The following is a 19,816-nucleotide window of genomic DNA, read 5'->3' on the forward strand; positions in this document are numbered from 1 at the left end:
GGTAATTGATACTGTGCTGTTTCCAACCGGTTATTGAACAACTATTTAGCAAGTTCTGGTGTTCTGCAGTGTTTCTCAGCTGTTGAATTTGCCTTTGGGAGATCGGGCATTCTTACTTGCTCTTGCTCTTGGTCTGCTTCTGCTTTTTTTGAGCTCCCCACTTCAGTGTTCTGCTGCAAGTAACTTGAAAACACGAGACCTACTAAACAAATGTCTTGTGTACTGCTTGCAGTTTGTATTGGTGTCTAATATCACATCAAGCTATAAGATAGAGATCTGTGCTAAATCCACATCTTCCTTGAAATTCTAGATTTCTGCTGTATTTTGCTACCAAATGGGAAAATTATTTACAGTGTAAAGCAAATACTTCAAAGTTTTGAATATTTCTGTTGCCTGTATATGCTGCAGCTCCCAAGTTAAATGCGTAAATGAAAGTCAGTTTTAAGTATTCTAGCCTGCATGGAAAAGGAGATCTGACTTGGTTTCTGTATTAGAAGCAGTTGAGACATAATAAATACTTCTTTAGAACTGAAGCTTTAGTTGCCTTTTGGTAGTACTTCTAGAATAACTTGACTTCTTAAATGGCTTGCCAAGGACACTAACATAAGCTAAAGGGTAGTTTTATGATGCTTGCTGGGATGTGCTACTTTTTGCCTCCCTACAAAAGCATATAGAAAGGTTCTTTGATAGCACTTGAAATCAGTGATCGGTGCCCAAGGACAGGTTAAGCACGAAGATCTGTGCTTTCTGTAAGCTCGCAGCAGACATTATAACAGGGGACAGTTTTTGCAAAGAGCTCAGATGTATCTTGCAGCAGACTTGTGTAAAGTTTTTTTTGCCTGTGCTTCAGTTTTATTCCTGAATATAGGGCCTCAAATGGAACAGTTGGGAAACATTTTTGGCTCAGTCTATGGAAAGTGGGTTTCCAGGCCAAGTGGTTAATGATTGCACCAAAGTTATTCAAAGTAAGCCTTCATTTGCACTATTAGCTAACGCGGTGACTGAAATGGCATATAGGAATATCCTGCTGTTGCAGTAAAACAGAAGGTTGTCTGACTTGTGAAATGCCTAACTTTCTGCAAGCTTTCAAATTCATGAGTTTCTCAGAAGAAAGCTGTTAAATGGTTCTCAGCAATAGATGTGTTGGAATGAGAAACTGCGTCTCCAATAGCTTTTTGTACAAGACTGAAACTCCGTAACTCTGATTAGCTTACTTTTTTTGAGAGTGGGAGACAAGATGAAAGTGGTTTTTATTCCTCTTCCCCCTGCCCCAGTATTGCTTGAGGGAAATTTGAACTAATGGGCCTTAGACATTGTTGGATCCCGGGCAGCAAAGGTATTTTTAACAGTTAAACTTGTTCAGAGGGAATAGAGTTTGAAAAAAATTACAGCAGCAGGACTGAGAGGAAGCTGGTTTCTGAAGATGAGACCAGAAGCTGTGAAGTCAGTGTGCTGGCTGCATGCTGTGTAAACGTAATTCTTGGAAGAAGGCAAATAAGATTAGCATTAAAACTACTAAAGTAATTGAGTAGTCCCCTATCTAAGGGAGCTTCTGTCATGTTGTAAAAGGTAAATGCTGTGTCTCAAAAGGTAGAAAATCCAACATGAATCCTGCAACCTGTTTTTAAAAATTCATGTTTTTCACGATCTGTCTCCTGCTTGTGTTTGGTTTGTTTTCTTATCTGTGTATTAACCTCACCCTTTTTATTCTTTCTCCTTTATTTAAAAAATGGGCTTTTCTGCTTATCTAGATAATTAAAAAAACAACCAGAGAAAAGCTTATTAGCAGAAGGGTCTCATCCCCCTTTTCTCACAAGCTGTTTTGTTCAAAGTATGACTGACATACTTTCTCTGTATTGAAAAAAGACCCTAGAAAGACTTCAAGTCTTACCAAACAAAGGAAGAAGCTTAAACGCAGGAATACCTGTTAGACTTGCTTATATCGTACAACTTAATAGCTGATGGAAATTGTACATATGGCTTTTACAGAGATATGTTTTGGGTTTGTTGTATTTATTCCATCAGTTCTAGATTTAAAACAATATGTTTACACCAGAGACTGTATGAGTATGAGATACAGTTATTCCAAGTCTGCTAATCTTGAAACATGAAATCACTGATGATTACACATGTAAATTTACAGGCTGTACAGTTTATGCTGTACAAAAAGAAAGTCTGCCTAAATTATATACAAGAAAAGCCCGTAACTCCAATTCAGGTGCTGAGTTCTAAAATTAGAGTGGGTTTTTGTGAAAGTGGTGTCCATTTTCAGCAGTGATCTGTCTAGTTTTGCTTTTACAGTAGAGTCAGGCACTTTGAAAGTCTTAGACGTTGCATGTTGATTTTCAAGTGAGACATCTTTAAGTTTTCTGCTCAGCACTTGATTGAAAATACATGCATGCACATGGGCTTAGTTCCAGCAGCACTTCTAGGCCAGTTAGCATATGAACACTCTTAAAAATGCTGTTTCTGTTTCTCTATGTCCCAACAGTAACAGCATCCCTTTATGCTAATATGCTTGCAAGGCCAAATTCTCTTAAATCTCTTGAAGTGTACTGAACAAAACTTCAGCAATCTGAAGACTTTGGCTTCATAGGAACGTATTTCTTTGGAACTCCAAATGAATGATGCATGAAGGTGCTTCTCCATAACCTGCTAGTGTTTCCTAACTTTTGCTCACATTCCTTTGAATAAAAATGTAGGGAATTAATACTTGATGGTGCTCTTCTTAAATTATATTCCAACGTAAGTGAAGGTTGACATTTTATATAAGCACAAGTATCTTAAGTTTTCTTAGCCTTGCTATAGCTTTAGAAATAGTACAGCTTGGCATAGATTCAAGAAGGTAAGGCAGGCATAACCCTGAGCCAGTGAAAGACTGGGTCTGTTGTTTCCTATTTTATTGTTTTGGCACAGTAAAAGCATAGCTACAGATGCCAAGATTTAGGGGTTTTTTTAAGAAATACCAGGAAAAAAAGTGACTTGCCACTACTGACAGTTCTTCAGAAATGATGGCCTAGTGATAGATGAAAAACTGGTGTTAGACCTTTCCCTTTTCTGTATGGCTTTCTGTTGATATGAGTGTCACTACTTCGACTACTTTTTTTTGTTGCATGAATCATGTACATTTAGTTTAGCAAAGAAAACCAGGGAGATGATGGCACATTGCTCTGAGGACTGACTGTGCATATAAGTCTTACTTCCTGGCTACCTCTGCACACATTCCAAAACCACTAGGAGATGGTAAAAGCACCCATTTCAAGCCATAGTGGGATTTTGTGCATGTGCAGGGAAGCAATGAGTTACCAGAATAACTTCGGCCAATCTAAAATGTAGTGACTTCATAGTGCCTGAAATCCTGTGGATGTATTGCAGCTGGAACTTGGTCTCTATAAAAGATAATGCAGGTTTCAGAGTTAAAGGAAATTATCTGGAAGCTGAGTCAGGGTACAGCAACTTTTATGGTAATATCCTTCTGATAGTTCTTCATGCTACCTATTGTTCTGCTTTTGATGTAAATACCGAAATACACTTTCTGAGCAGTACATGAGGTTGTATTGATGTGATCTGTACATATGATTAGCTCTGAAAATCATCGGGGTTTCTTAACTTCTTTTGAAGGAGAAATTCATGCAGAGATTTTCCCATATATTCAGTGGAACCTCTGAGAATTACTGTCCTGCTATTGCTGCTTGTGTAAATTTTGTTAACCATAAGCTTGTGTTTAGGTGATTTTATTTTATATAATGGAGTAATAAATAGATCAAAATAAAAGTTTTCATTTTACCAGGGGAACATGAATGTGGCAGCTCTGTTCAGAGAAACCTTACCGTCCAGGAGGCAGCTGCATATTTAAAAGTAAGCAAATGAGGTATTTTTCATTGGTTGTATAGAAGATTTGTATAAGTTACAAATTGTAAGGCCTGGTTTCATGTCCAATGTATTGACTAAAATTTGACTTAGTATTGAATATTATTTGGAAATGTTTGGAATTGATGACTTTAACACATGCTACATGTGATTTTTTTTTGGGGATGTAGTGAGCATTTGAGGAGAGGGAGGGTGAAAGAAACTGGCTTAATGAAATGAAGCAATGAAAGTGTAGCTAGTAGTGCTTCAATGACATGCAGGGCTTTTTTCTCTTTCATTAAAACACCAGGACATGATTTGGATTGATGGAAATAGTTGACCAATATGAAAATAATAAATGTATAAAACTCAAATATCTAGAAGCTTCTCCAGAAATACTGGTTTTTGAGACTTAGTGGAAAAGGATACTGTTTTCCTTTCTTTGTGCAGAAAGGTTGATGTGTAGATCTGTGCAAGGAGCCTGACAGGCAGCAGCTGTTTGGAGAGGCCATTCATTGATGCTTTAAATAGAAATGGTCAAAAAAAGGCCTTTTTGTTAATTTGATCACTGTGCAGTACTATGAAATCCCACTCTCTGTCATTCCCCTGCCTCACTCCCCAAATAAAAGATGACTCTTTCCTTGTCTTGACAGCTGTAGGGTTTATTTTAGCCCATGCTGGTGTACCCTTCAGTGAAAAACTACTTGAAGCTTTTAAGAGGCAGAGAGCCTAAGATTTCTTTGATTGGATGGGGAGGAGCTAAGCTGATGTATTTAATATACAAATGCATAGAAAATTTACATTTTGGCAAACCTTTACATAGTAGACAAAAAGGGGCAATTCTTTAGAGCATCCCGAAGAAGCTGCTAACACTGGTTTATGGTTTGGCAATAATAATCTACATCTGTTAAAACCAATGCATTGTGGAAAAAATTAAGGTGATGCCCTAGAACTGATTGTCTTGCCTATCCGTTAAGCTGAAAGAATGACAGCTGTTACCATAACTGTTTTAGCTCTGCTAGGAAGCTCAAATTTAATAGGAAAATTTGTTGCTTTGTAGGAAGTCTTATTTAACCCTACAGTTGATATGCAGAATTTCTGTGTTCAGTGATAAAATTTTCAGTACTTCAATCTCAAAGGTAAAATAAAACCATCACTGTCTTTTCTTAAGTACTTATGCTTGAATTCTAGGCCAGTTACATTATGTGAGGTTCAAAGGAAGTATGAAAATAAAACTTTTTGGGGACTATAATTTCAAATACAGCAATAACTTCCGTTTTCACTTTTCTCTTTCTGCAAAAGAACATGCAAGGTGAGCTATGGAGAAAGCCTTAGCTCAGATAGCAGCGAATGTTATCCTGTTAAGAGTTGATATCAAATAATTTTAGAAAAAAGTCAATGTCTTTATAATGTCAGTTCTTGATCTACAAACACTGGATTTTTTTCAAAATATCAGTTAAAACTATATTTACTCAAGCTTCTTAAAAAAGAATGGAACATGGAACTGCTTTTATAGGAGGCATTTCCAGTGGAGTTTGGATCTAGTTGGAGTTCTACTCTCGGAGTAGATTTCCAGTGATCGCCGCCTAGTGGCTGAATAATTTCTTTTTTTGCTCTAGGTTAGAGTTGTAAATAGAACAGTGAATGTGGCTTGGCTTTTCAAACAGTCCTTAGTTTGAGGGATGCTGGTGAGTCTGAGAACTGCTCCTAGCATAAATAGATTTACTTTATGCAGGGAACACCTACTCAAAATCTGAAAAATCAGGAATGAAGTAACATAGTTTTGACTACTAATCTGTGCAGTTATCTGAGTTTTATTTTGGCATTATAACTTCCTGGTTATTTATGAAATTACTCATTAATATTGTATTTTGACAGAATTTAGATCCAGAATATGAAAGTGTACTTAACACATCATTACAATGGATCTTGAATAGTGGGGAAGATGTTGGCATAAAGTAAGTGGTGTTTATTTCTTAACTTAATTTCTTTTAAGAGAATGTATCCTTTTTCATAACTACTGTGCGTTTTTTGAATAGGTGTCTCAGCAATGACCCTAATGAGATGGATGTCACTAACGTGACAGATGTGAAGTATCTGGAATCCACTAGTCCAAAGATGTCTTTCAGGTGTCGTTTTCGCCGTGCATTTGTTAATGTAACTCACAGATTATCAATATTGCTTTGGGGTAAGTTAATAAAACAGTCAACCTTTTTTTGTTGTAACTCGTATTTATCTAAGTGCACAGGGAAAAGCATGTTTAGAGAAAGTTTTTATTCAACCATAAAACTTAGCATTTCTGTTGGTATCTTGATTCAGTTGGGGTTTGATTTGCATTTCTGTTGCACCACTGTATTTCCACACTTGTTGTTATCATCTGCTTCTTTAGTCAGCTGAACATACTCATTCCTTGGGAAATATGTCTTTTTCCCTGCCAGAGCAATATCTTGTGGCTTTTAAAAGTTCCATGTTGAACTGATGAGAAAAAGCAAAATGTTCAGTAAAAAGATGATAGCCTTAATTTTTAGGATATTTCTCTGTTGTTCCAGGAATTTTAAAAAGTAACTGCAGAAAAGATGATCTTCCTAGTTAGGAAAAGTTGGATATCCAACATGGTTATTACCAAAAATTTTTATCTCTAAGAATGTATTGTAAAAAAATGTATCTAATCCTTCAGTAAGACTAATTAATTTAGTCCGTAATAGTTCTCTAATTAAGTTTCAAATTCCTCCCAAGCTTATTTAATTCTGAACCATACTGAAAACTATGCAGCATAAAAATAGGGTACAGCTGAGTACAGATACTTCACTCCTTTCCATGTGGCTGGATAGAAATATTGAAAATGGAGAGTTCATCTCATACTTATTGAACATTTAAGAAATTGTTTATCCCAGTTTCTTAACAATCTCATGTTTATGAGTGAACACTCGAGACTGCCTTCACTACCCTTTTGATGAACCAAAAGAATCAAATGCAGTCTGTCCCAGATTGCTGTCTTTCTGGTAACAGTCAATATGAGGACTGAGTTGGGATGTGGAGATGAAAATCAGTATCTAAGTCAACCACTGGTCTCAGTCATGCTGAGCAAATTGCCTCATGTCTCACGCGTAATTAACGTCACTATGGGGCACCTTGTAAAAAGTAAAGTACTGCATAAATGTTAGATGTGTTGCCATTAACTAACACTCATTTTGGCCTAAAATGATGTCCATCAGTCTCTTTGATATATCTGCTAACATTGCCTTGGAGTCAATGATACATGAAACAAACCATGTAACTATAATTTGTGTATATGTGGGTTTGAGTTACATTTTCTTATATTGTTAATTGATCACAGGTGTAGCATTGCTTTCAGCCCCACAGAAGAAGGACCAAGATCTTTATTTTCACCTATGCTGCTGACCTTCCTAACCAGATTGTCATTTTTGGGAATAATATTAAAAATAATAGAAAAAGGGTATAAAGTACTTCGTTGCAATAAGTAAAAATCTGTAGCTGAACTGAAGCAGCCCAAGTTAATTTGTTTTGACGGGGATATCTAATGCATGTGACTTGCCTATGATTAGAAAATATTGTGCATTTTAAAATCATAATATGTTCTGAATTGTCAGTTTATGTGACTTTTAATATGACTTCTAATTTTCCCAATATAATTGTTCAACTATTTCTGTTCAAAAATGGGTAAAATTTCAAATCATAGTTCTGGGATACTAAGCTGTTCCTAGAAAAATGAAATTTTTTCTAGAAGTAACTGCTTTTCAAAGTGGAAGAGTTTGTGTTTCTGTGTTAGAATATAAAATATGGAATGCAAGCACAGTGTATTTCACTAGCTTTGGAATGTACAGTGCTTGTTAGGTAGTTCAGTATAGTTCTGAAGTATGCCCTGTAAACTTTGTTAAATATCCAATGCTTTAATGCTGTTTAAAGAGTATTATGCATGTTAATGCAGGTATAGCAATGGTTTGGGGAGTCTTACACTACATGAAATACCGTTGGGCAAAAGAGGAAGAGGAAACAAAGCAGATGTATGATATGGTGGTGAAAATCATAGGTATGGCTTCTTGAGTTGTGTCTGATGTATCTGTATCAGCTTTGTATAAGCTTTCAAAGTACTGGCCTTAATTCAGTTATGTGTCTTCCCGTTTACTAGTCACTTGTCAAGCTGTCAGAGTTCTTGGTCCAATGTGTGATTCATGTGGGTTTTTTTTCTTTTTTTTTTAATACCCCATCCTTTAAACCTAATCAAAGCTTTTGACGTAAAGCTTGTGATTTGTGGATTACATCAGTATGGCTACAAAGTTGCCAATGATGTGGTTGTATTTTATCCTACTATTGAATAAAGATATAAATGTGATGTTTGTTTACTGAAGTATGGTGACATGTTGCTTTCTGTATCTGATTTTTCAGCTAACTTTAGTTAAAATATCCACTTTAAAAATGTGTGGTAGCTCTCAATACCATCCTTAATAGTTTTTCATAGGAAAAGCAGCTTTTTAGTCAGTTACTTTGAGCAGAAATTATATTACTAAAATAGTGTGCATAACTGAGCTCTGAAATCCCCTCTTTCTGCTTGAAGCCACAGTGTTTGCAGTAAGTTGTGTTTGTAATTTTTAAGCTCTTACTTAAGTTGTTCTATTACTTTAATTTATGGTAGTCACCATAAATACAGAGATGGTAGAGAAATCAGAACTGTTCTATTTTAACCGTGTTCCTGCCTTTTTTGTTGGCAAATCAAGTTTTGTTGAGGTGGAAGGAAAGCACTTTATTTTCAAAGATGGCCATCTTTGGTAACATTTAAAAGTACCAATCAACAGTAACTGTAAGAACTCTCTTCCTTTACTTCAAAGTTATTTGGGATACATGGTTGCGCAGTGTGTTAATTTGCCTTAAAAATGGTTTGGAGAAAACAATGTTTCAAAATGCCAAAAAACTTAACTACTGAAATTGGGAAGGGTGTTCAGAGTAGCTGTTAGTTGCCAGAATTGATACTTTCTTAATGTTTGCATGAACTACATAGTTACCAGTTTGGTTTCTTTTTATGGTGTCCTCAGATGTTCTAAGAAGTCACAGCGAGGCATGTTCAGAAAATAAAGAGTTGCAGCCTTACATGCCAATTTTACATGTGCGTGATTCTCTAATCCCACCTCAGGACAGGTACGTTCTCACTGGAAGTACTGAAAGGAGGGAAAACCAGTAAAAATAAATTGGTCAATTAACTTCATTTCAGTAGATTGCACAGTGTCATATTTTGGAGATTCCTATTGACACAGGTGGGAGGAAGAGCACTGGATTTCTCTTACATGCTGGATGTCAACTATGCAGGTTGTTGTAATGCTAACTTTGTAATTCTTGCTTCAATTTTTAAGGAGGAAGATGAATAAAGTCTGGAACAGAGCAGTTGACTTTCTTGCAGCAAATGAATCTAGAGTTCGTACAGAGACACGAAGAGTAGGTGGTGCAGAGTTCTTGGTTTGGAAATGGATGCAACCTTCTGCAGCGTGTGACAAGATTTTAGTAATACCATCAAAAGTGTGGCAAGGCCAAGGTACTGAAGTTATATTTTGCAGCTATAATTGTCCTAATTTCTGCATCTAACTTACTAATGGTACTCTGCTGCTTGAACATGAAAGGCTTGTTTTCTCTAATGCATTTAAGGATTGTTATGAACTGTCAGTGCTATTTCTCTATTATCTTATTATATAGACTTTACTTTTTTGTGCATTGTGTCTGCCTTTTTTTCAAGGGAAATGAGCTTTTCTCCTACAGATACTGCAGAAATATGCAGTGGGCATTTAGCCAAATTGAGTTACTTCTTCCTTTTCATGAATTAAAAAAAAAAATACTCCTTAGTTTGTCAAATTCTGATGTGCCTTACACTTACTGGAAGTAATGTAACTGGTTGCATCTGACAGCAGGTAAATTGGATCTTGCAGACTTGAGTTTCCTATTGTTAAGTTATCAGTTGGGTGCCTAAAGACAAAGTTAGGAGGAAGAGATGTTTATTTTGAAAGGGAAACTGCTGGGACAAAAGACTCCTCAACTAGGAAAACTGCATTTGGAGCATCTAGTAGTGTCAGATATTCTAGCTCTGTCATAAATGTTTTTCTACACTGCATTTGTTTTTCAAACTCTGTGGTGTAAAGCATTTGCATTAATAGAGAAGGCAGTTGTCATACATGGATTTTGCAGTGGTCTGTCACTTTTCAGCTCTATTGTGAAACCAAGTAGCAAGAATCTAGTGGGTTTGCAGTTGCGTGTCTGCAGTGGTCATATTTTATTAGTTTGTTTTCTTTTTATCTTTCTTCATGTTAAGCTTCAGGTTTTGGTTCGCTCTTTTTTTTGGTCAATGAAGAATTGAAACCGTAAGACTTGACTTCTGGTTTGCGATTGAAAAAGAAGGGTTATTTCTATCTCTGCCTGACTGTGAAAGTAAATAATATCATTATATACTTCTCAGACTTAGACTACTGGTTTTAGCATTATGTTTCTCCTTTTAGATAATTCATTAAAAATGAGGGCTGCTTTTTAAAAAATATTGTGTGAATGCTACTGCAGGTTTGCAGTTCTGTGGTCATTGTTTTGCAGTAGCAGTAATGTGACATTCTGCTGTGACAACTATATTGCTTGATTTCTCAATTTCTCAGATTTTTCATTAGTAAGATCTGTATATGAGCTTTATTACAAGAGTTGCGGAACCTTTTCTTTCCAGGACATTGTACATTAGGGATGTGCAAGTGGTTTAGTTGAAATGCAGAAGTGGTGGGTTTTGTCAACACTATTTCTGTTCCATCTCTGTAGTAGTCATGACTGAATTTCAAGCACTAAAACTGAACACAGCTTCTGCAAGCTATATATGTATATTATAAATCGGAATCTTCTACACAGTGTATTGTTCAATACAGGCTGTGAAACATCATGCTCTAGTTCCAATTTACTCCTCATTTGCTCTCAGTTTTTCTTGTCCTGTTTGATTGCAGTATAAATCACTCCATGACATTCTGTCCTGTATTAGAAATCAGATTGGATTCTCCTCACCTGGTAGACTCCTCAGTGTGATAGCTCAGGAGGTGCTTTCCTACCTGGAATATACATTCCAGACTGTAAACAGAACAGAAATCTCCAAAACTTCCTAGAAAGAACAGCTGCTGTAGTAGCTAGTGTTACATACCATCCCAGTTTGAGCATCTGATACCTACTTAAGCGAATACTGCAAATGTGGACAGAATAACTTAGTGTCTCAGCAGTAGCTTTTTATCTGTATGTTGCTTAGCGTATGTACTTAAGACTCTCTCTTTTCTATTGAATAGGATGTATCAAAATCCATTCTGTTTCAGTCCTTTTAATTGCAGTTTTCCTAGTTTTTTTGTTATGTTTGAAGTTTAGCAGAGATCTTCGAAGAACTGAAATTGCATACTTTAGCTCTAACAGAAGGGCGCGGAAATGGGGTGGCTGAAATGATTATTTGGGCTCTTGACAGTCAGCAGCAAAGGCAGTTTTCACATGCAAAAGTGTTTTCTATTTTGCCCTCCTTGGGTTCAAGTGACTGTTGGAAATAGTTCCATTGCATAAGTCTCATGCTTTTTGCGCAGCTAATTCTTTCCTGATGTTAGAAATTCTACATGTATGTATCGCTTTCTTTCTTGAAAGTATACGTTAACTGGAATGAAGTTCATACTCTAGTTCTGACACTTGAATGTAGAAGTTCAAGCATAAATCTAAATACTCTTCAAGACTGCTATGCCCTGAACAGACTCAGCATACAGAAAATCATAATGAATTCTTGGGTCTGAATCTTGTGAATAAATTTCACGGTTACAATTTTTTAACCATCTGAGATTTGGTAGTGCTCTGCAGCAGAGCATAGCACCTGAGCATGTGCAATTGAAGAAGAAACCCTTTTCAGAAATACCTGTCGGCGTATACAAGGATATCCATAAATGGTAGTGTGCATTTTAACTGTGGAACCTGTGGCTTGCAATGTCTGCTGTCTCTTAGCAGCATGTTTAAGCATCACTGTGACATTTTGTCCAGTCCTTCAGGATGCAGCCTGTGTTTTGACAGTTTGGTTTGGTATTTTTTACTGGATTAGAATAAATTCTGGTGCCAATCCTTAGAAATGTTATCTACTGGATACAATAGATTTATTAAAAAGAAAATGGTAGGTAAGCTCATTGTAGGAGGGACAAATGTGATGTTTTGAAAACAATGTTCAAGAGAATAGTCAACTGAGAAGCAATCTTGATCATGTCAAGCGATTTAATTAAATCAGTGGAGAGAGCCCTACATTTCTAGTGTATTCAGTTTGCTTTTGAAAGAGCAGATACAATTTCCTGTCATGCCTTTGATAACTGGAACTCTGAAGAAAACTAGGTAGGCAGGGCTGCAGTGTAGCTAAGCTAACAGCAGAAGCTAAAGTTCCTTGACAGCTCTGGAGATGAGATAAAGAGGTTCTCTGAAGTACCACATCTAGGGTGGTATTTCATCCTGCAGCATGGAAGATAACCTGTTACCTTTTGTGAATGACACCCCTCCTCCCTGTCTTGTGAGAACATAATCCTTTCTCTAAACAAAAACAATCAAACAAAAAAACCCCCAAACTACAATTCTAGTCTTAACTATTGCAAGAAAACTGGATTTCATACTGCTTGTAAAATTCTGTATCCATCCTGTATTTGTCTTCTATAGCTGAATTAGCTACATTAAACCTCGATTCAACCATACTTTTCTCTTTGGTAAGATTTTCATTTCAGTATCTTCCATGTGTATTAAAGAACCTTATGTTACGTGAAAGGGCATAATTTCAATATTTTCAGGTAATTTTTTCCTCCTTTTGTTCTTGTCTTTGATAAGAAGGGTTAGTACTTAATAAATGACAGTGATTCATGGCTTAACTTTGAAAAAGCCTGTTCTTAAGAAACATGGTTACCTATATTTGATGCAAGTCTTCAGCCTTAACAGGTTCATCAGATTCGCATCTAAAGATCCATTGGGCTGTCTTGTAACCCATGGTGATTGTACTCGGGAATTCTGTTAGCAATAATATATTAGTAATTCAAGGGGCATAGAAAGCAGTATTACAATCTCTTCTATGTTCAGTTTGAAGCCAGTGGAAGAGACATTTCTTCTGTAATAGACACAGTCCAGTCACAGTGAAAAAGGGTTGACAAAAGCACACGTTTTTAGCTGCTGCTGCTCTTTGAATCTGGAATGATACAGTGATATTCAGTTTAAGGTAGTAAAACAAAGTACATTATGAATGAAATAAAAAGTAGCTTCCTTTTCTTGAAAGTGCTCAGTAATGCCCAAGGGGAATTTATGAGAGTCGTAAATTTTTTTTCTGCCAGTGACTTACTGCACAAAGTTGTGCCTCTGCTTTCCTATTTCATCTCTACCTTTTTAATTTCATCTTGTATTACTCTTGAGACCTGTGTAGAAAAAGGCGTGAGATGCTTATTTAATCAGCATGTAGCTTAGACTGTTGTCCTGTAAGAATGTCTGCTTATGCCCTTATTGAGAGTATTTTGTATGCTCCACACCAAAGTAACTTTTCAAATAATTAGTATTGTATTCTGAACAGCTTTGTCACTGAAACTTTCTCTTTTGGGGGAGGGGGAGAATCAGTTGTTACAGATATGTAATGAAGAGACATCAGTTAACTATGCTATATGGAGTTTTGCTGTGTAGGTACAGCCTTAACTTGGCTGTGTCTTCTCTAAGCTCCCCTTCTGGTGCCATTTCTGGTATACATGTTAAGGCTTATTACTGTTCTAGCATTAATTTCATATCTCACTGATTTCCACAGTAGTTTTTTTCCCTTACACATGAAAAGTTGCAAAAATTACTTCTAATTTACCATGATTTTGAAAAGTTTTTTTGAGAAAAAAACAGAGCTCATCTTTATTTTCATATGCTTCACTGCCCTGGGCACACTTGCTGTACCAGTAGGATGTTGCATTAAGTTGGTAGCAGTTTAGTCTTGTGCTGGTGGTATGCTCTGGCTGAAGTTACCTCAGTAAGCACCTGAGATCTTCTAGTCAAAAGGACATCAAAATTATTAGAAACTGGAACAGGCAAAGGTTGGTTTATGTAGGTAACTACACTAAAGGGTGAATTCCCCATTCAGTTACTTTCGGATAGCTCAGTGATGTAGCCGCTGCCGTAAATATCAGTATGGATTTTTTTTTTAGTTATAAACAGCTTGCAGAAATATTGATCCTCTGGGTCTAGGGTCTCTGCAAATAACCTCATTATTCTTTATCCTTGGATTGAAACCATGTGCTGAATAAACCTAGTTATAGACAATCAGCACATAATTTCCTCAACCCCACACCTTTTCAGGTCCAGGTCCTTGACTAGGCTACCCCAGATCACCTTCTCCAGTATAGTGTGGTGCCCCAGTGTACAATGCGCTGGTGACATTTCATCCCCGCCTTGATCTACTGGAGCTAACCTACATGGGCAAGGTAGGTCCATATATTTTTCAATGTTGCTTAGTTCTGTAAAGTTTTTATTGTATACCCTATATATAATTTCTAATAAGGGGCAAAAAACTTTACAAAACCATGTGCTATTGAAAAAGGACTTGTCCTTAAACTATAGGCAGCTCAGAGATAGATACAGTGTCACCAGCATATTTAGAAATCCATTCCCAAGAAAAAAAAGACAGTTGTTACAGGTGTTGGTGGCTTGCACTCTGTGTGCATGTGTATTCTAATAAGAACATTTTTAGTTATTTGTGGAACTTGCAGTAGGTTTGATATTAGAAATGGAGGCTAAGTTTTATTATTTCTAGTTGGTAATTGTATTTTATTTTTTTGTCTTGGGAATTTACATAAGAAGCAGGTTTTCTATGCCGTATTTCCAGGCAGTGAATTTTCTCTTGGTTGGTGCTTGTCTTTCACAACTAGTGTCTTCCACATGACTGAATTTTATCTGTGTGACATGGTTTTTGTTCGGGTGACATACAGAAGAGCAGTAGTGTTCACATATTTTGGATGTACTTGCAAGGTTTTAAAAGATCAGCAGTAAGAAGCGCAGACATCTGCCCAAAACAGAGACTTCTAACCCTTGGAATGTAACATCTTGAATATGTCAAATTTTTCTAAAGTAGGAGTTGCAAAGGAGAAGCATTAGCAGCAGTTTGGAACATCATTTTATCTTGCTGAGATTTTGAGTCTTAATGTTTTAATTCTTGAATATACTTATCTTGATCTTCAAAGTAAAACTTCCTTCATACCTTCAAAGCTGTTTCACTAGGCTATCCCCTTTCATTTCTGTTGCTGCTTTGTTAGCCCTTCTCAAGGCATGGAGCTGCCTTATCTGAATCTGAAGTGCTCCTTGATTCTTTTTCTCATGGTACAGTCTTCTGTTGTGACTCCCACAAGTAGAACTTGTGACCTTTAGAGAATTTAATATTTATTTTAGAATTTCAGAATGTATTTCATGGCCACATTCAGCTTTGAGTTACTGTTATTTTTGATTTTCATTTTTCTTCTTACATCTGTTTTATCCTCTGATATGTTTCATTTCAGATTTTTAGAAGCTTCTGATCATGTGTGGTCATTTAGGGCTACAAAAGCCCTGTCCTTGTAGAGGTTCTTGACATGTTACTGCACTACAGACGCACTGCAACATCCATCTTAAGGTCTCCCTATTTGCTAGCCAGATGGGTAGCAAATTGCCCCAAAAGTGGAAGAAATGAAAATTCATCAGGCAGTTAGAACTGAATGGTTAACTTGCAGTTCCAAAAACCTACTCCAGGTTTTACATATATGTGTCTTTTCATGGAGATAGAAAGCAAATCCTTTCTTTTCAAGGATATGGTATTTTTTAAAATATCCTGAATTCCTTCCATGTGGCCTGGATATAAGAGAGTGCCTTAAATGTAAAAGTTTTAAATACAGAAAATTCATCTAAATATGGTATGTTTTCTTCAGTGTAGTAGAAGACTGTGCAAAACTTGATCTGCTTGAATTCTTTCATATATGAAGGAAACTTTCTTCTGAGTAAAACTAGAAAGGTATTAATGTATAAAGTTGACACTTCTTAACTCAATGGTATTATGCCTGTCAATAATTCGTATTGAATTTATTTTTCTTTTTAGCATTTCATCTAGATAGAAGAAATTCACCACCGAACAGCTTGACACCGTGTCTAAAGATTCGCAATATGTTTGATCCAGTTATGTAAGTAAAACCAGTCATCTATCTGTATTTCTGTATTCTTTTAGAGGAGTCCGTTTCTTTCCTCTGAAAGGGGTTTGGAAGAAGTGAAGAAACATGAACATGTTAAAACAAACATACGGGTTATAAAAAAATTTTTTTTTCTCTTAACATCTATGAGAAGACAAAAAAAAAATCTTAACTGTCTGTCTTCTGTCCCTCATTGGATTGCTCTGTATCTTTGGCTCACTCCTTCAAGGATGTGGCATATAGGCAAACTATTTGGAGCAATGACTGATCTTTCTCTATTAATTAAATTTGTAAATGTTCAATTGTATCAGCTGACAGAGGAGACTCATGTGGCCTGACAACAGATTATAAGTTTTTAAAGTATTGTTAAGTATTCTGGAGTATTTGGACTGTTACAGAGCTTGCACAGTTTGCATTTAAAAGGCTGAATTTAAATCACTTATTACTTTATGGCACTGTGACTGCCTAATTTTGAAGCAAATGGATTTTTGTAGTGGGAACAAATTAGTCTTGAGTACTGGTTTCTAATGCTCATGTAATTCTCATAATTCTAAAGTATGTAGTGTGTATGAATGAATAACAAGCCTTGTTTCTCATACCAAGAGTTAAGGAAAAATAATTAATTTTTTTGGTAGTCTTTGAAATCTTCATCCGCTCCACTATTCTGTTATATCCTCTTTGGCTCTGGATCATGGTAGGAGTTGGGAACTAACACACAGGTTATGCCAGATAATCCTGTCCAGTCTTTGAAGTCTCTTTTTCCACTGTAAAGAGATACAGGGAATCCAGTAACTTCTCTGGAGTAAATTATTCCTCAGTGTGATTATACAAGGGAAAAATGAAGATTCTGTGTCTTAGAGGGTAAATAGTTGGGACTGAAGAATATAAGAAATTGAATGGAAAATAAACCTATTGATTAGGACAGGGAGGAACAGGAAATAGGGGTGGACATCACAGTATGGACACAAGTGATTGCAAGGTTTGGATGTATTTCTTCAGCCTTTTTTCTAACCACACCTAATTACTTCAGTTCCTTGCCTTGTTAACTGAAAAGCTGTTAGCTAATTTGGCTGGGGACAGTGTTACCCCTAGACCAGAGAAGTACTCTAAAAACCTTTTCTCAAGGGCTTTGAGACTTAATGACTGGTCGAAGACACCAGGTTCTGTGGCTTCTGTAGTAATTTTCGGGTTGCAGTAGGGCAAGCAAGACTGAAATTTTAGGTGTTGTTCTTGAAGCAAATTGATCCTCCTGTAGGACGATTAAATAAAACATGAGATTTACAGAGAGTTTTAAGTGAGATCAACATCCTTATTGTCCTTGCTTCAAAAAAGACTTTGTGAGCTATACTGGTTAGTCTGAGTGGTACTAAAATAAGTCCGTTCCTGAAGCTTCACTGTAATATTTATTGGTATGTTGTATTGGCTACTTTCCTGTTTCAGAATGTTAGCAGTTCAAAATGTCTTCTGTTAACGGAACTAATTACTGAGATGTTATTTTTGTCAGAACAATCTCCCTTTTTAACCTGTATCTTTGCTGTAAGCCTCAGTGTTTTTCAGTACTGACCCAGTCCATGCCCAACAGGTGCATTAAAAAGCCCCCACATTAATAGACTGGGAGTTGTTGTGTTTTGACACTTGTCTTTAATGTCTATGTCCAGTCAGCTGTTTTGAACATTGCGACTTCTAATACATTGACTTTTTGTAGACCTTTTCTTTTGGAATTTGACCTAGCTCCATTACTGGACTGCTGGGTTATAGTTCATAGTGGGATACTTCCTCCAATTCCACCTTGTACTCCCTAGCCCATTCCTCTTCTGTGAGCTGTTTTTCAGAGGACTGTTGCTCAGGGAAATAACTGCTAGAGTATGATAAGAACTATCTTAAAGAAAACACAGACACAAACAAAAATCCAAAACCCTCAGTGCAGGACAGACTGTATTATTAATCTGCTTGTGTCATTAGAGGAAGGAGGCTTATGTTCTTGTCCCAGATCTGAAAGGGATGAATACTTTCACTGACCACCTAAAACACAGAATGTTTTTGTGATTAGATTGTCAAGTATTGTTTTGATGTTTGCTGTGGGTACAAGGTATGTTTAACAAAACTAGTTTTAGCTGCTCTTTAAGTGACTGTATACTAACAGTAATGACTGAATTCTTTTCAGTGGTATACCAGTAGCTGTTAGAAGCAGCCCCATGAAAGAGGTCTTTTTTCTTGACTGGAGAATCATCTAGGGAATATACCAGTTAATTTGTTTTTATTAATGTTAGCACAGCAAATAATCATCTTTCTACTGCCAAAAGTCAGGACACATATCAAGAGAACAACTTGTCCAGCTTGTTCATTTGTACATTGTGAACCTTCACATCACAGCAGCCAGACTTTGTTGTGTGTTCTAGACATTTACTATGCAAGGCAGAAACATGTTTTTTAAAATATCAGTCTAAGCATCACTTTGATAAGCCCATTTTAGGACAACACCCCACCCTCCCAAATAGAGGTTATTCCTTTTGATTTCTGGGGTTGAATTTTCTTAAGTGGACTATAGGAGCCAATTTGCTTTGTGTTTAGTAGGAAAAGTACTAAATCTGTCCCAGAGGCATTTACCAGAAAATTGTCAAGTTACAGAGAAACCAGACAAAGTGGGGGAAGTATGAGAATGTTGTGAATGTTTTAAAAATTATGTAATCCATTAAATCTTTCGTTGTTTGCCTAGGGAAATAGGTGATCACTGGCATCTAGCAATTCAAGAAGCAATCTTGGAGAAATGTAGTGATAATGATGGAATTGTTCATATTGCCGTAGACAAAAATTCACGTGAGGTGAGTGTCTTTCCAGTAACATCTTAATAGTTTGTTCATCCTTTTCAACTGGACTTGCAAAAAACCCAAACCCCTCTCTCTCTTGCTTAGGGCTGTGTATATGTCAAGTGTCTCTCCCCGGAGTATGCTGGAAAGGCTTTCAAGGCATTACATGGCTCTTGGTTTGATGGTAAGGAATGGGAGTTTATAACAAAACATGTAGAAATTACAGAAGATGGGTGCAGTTGCAGTTCTTTTAAATGGCGAAATGTCTTGTGTCTAAAGTATTGAGCAGTAACAAAAAAACTGGTAAACTAATTTTGATGTAATGACATATATGTGTTTTTACATCTTGAAGCAAAATGCAGTAATACTGAACTAGAAGGTTTCTCTTTTCCTATTTCTTTGCCTCATAGGAAAGCTGGTAACAGTAAAATACCTGCGACTAGATCGGTATCATCATCGTTTTCCCCAGGCTCTTACTTGTAACACTCCACTGAAGCCATCAAACAAACACATGAACTCTATGTCACATCTGCGTCTTCGGACAGGCACAACTAATTCTCAGGGAAGTTCCTGAGAAAACTTTCTACAACTGCTAGGACTGTTACTTGCAACAGGAATGTTCCTGTTCAGCTGCCGTCTTCCTTTTTTAGTGCTTTTTGTATGTAATACTTTAATGAATTAAATAAAAGTTTGAACGTTCCAGAAATCTTGTTTCCAAAGGGACTTAGCAGTGAGGCAGTAATACTGAGCTGACAATAAAGAAAAAGAAAAAAAGTTGTTTCACGAAGTTTTCCAGGGCTATAGTAAACCAATGCATTTAAGTTTTGCATGAGGAATACCGATTTCATTATACATTTGCAGATGTGGTGACTGTATTTTTGCACCAAGAAGTGTTTTTGATAATACAAAAGCATGGAGAAAAGAAGACTTCCTGTATTTCCATAGTTTCCTGTGAAATAATCTTGTGGG

The 19,816-nt window shown here is 36.5% G+C and overlaps 1 protein-coding gene across 1 annotated transcript in view; it reads left to right on the forward strand.

The window, feature by feature from the left end:
- The window catches only part of LEMD3 (LEM domain containing 3), a gene marked incomplete at its 5' end in the record, with an annotated part of 40,696 nt that extends 21,093 nt beyond the window's left edge, over window positions 1–19,603 (forward strand). Inside the window, 10 exons of the mRNA XM_017733091.1 lie at window positions 3,791–3,858; window positions 5,728–5,807; window positions 5,889–6,037; window positions 7,799–7,900; window positions 8,901–9,003; window positions 9,216–9,394; window positions 15,953–16,034; window positions 18,757–18,862; window positions 18,953–19,031; window positions 19,258–19,603. Of these exons, the coding sequence (XP_017588580.1) occupies window positions 3,791–3,858; window positions 5,728–5,807; window positions 5,889–6,037; window positions 7,799–7,900; window positions 8,901–9,003; window positions 9,216–9,394; window positions 15,953–16,034; window positions 18,757–18,862; window positions 18,953–19,031; window positions 19,258–19,421 (1,112 nt within the window). The remainder of the gene's footprint in view (window positions 1–3,790; window positions 3,859–5,727; window positions 5,808–5,888; window positions 6,038–7,798; window positions 7,901–8,900; window positions 9,004–9,215; window positions 9,395–15,952; window positions 16,035–18,756; window positions 18,863–18,952; window positions 19,032–19,257) is intronic.
- Window positions 19,604–19,816: the final 213 nt, after the last annotated feature.

This window comes from Corvus brachyrhynchos, unplaced genomic scaffold (genome assembly GCF_000691975.1).
Source record: "Corvus brachyrhynchos isolate BGI_N302 unplaced genomic scaffold, ASM69197v1 scaffold32, whole genome shotgun sequence".
Classification (NCBI taxonomy): Eukaryota; Metazoa; Chordata; class Aves; order Passeriformes; family Corvidae; genus Corvus; species Corvus brachyrhynchos.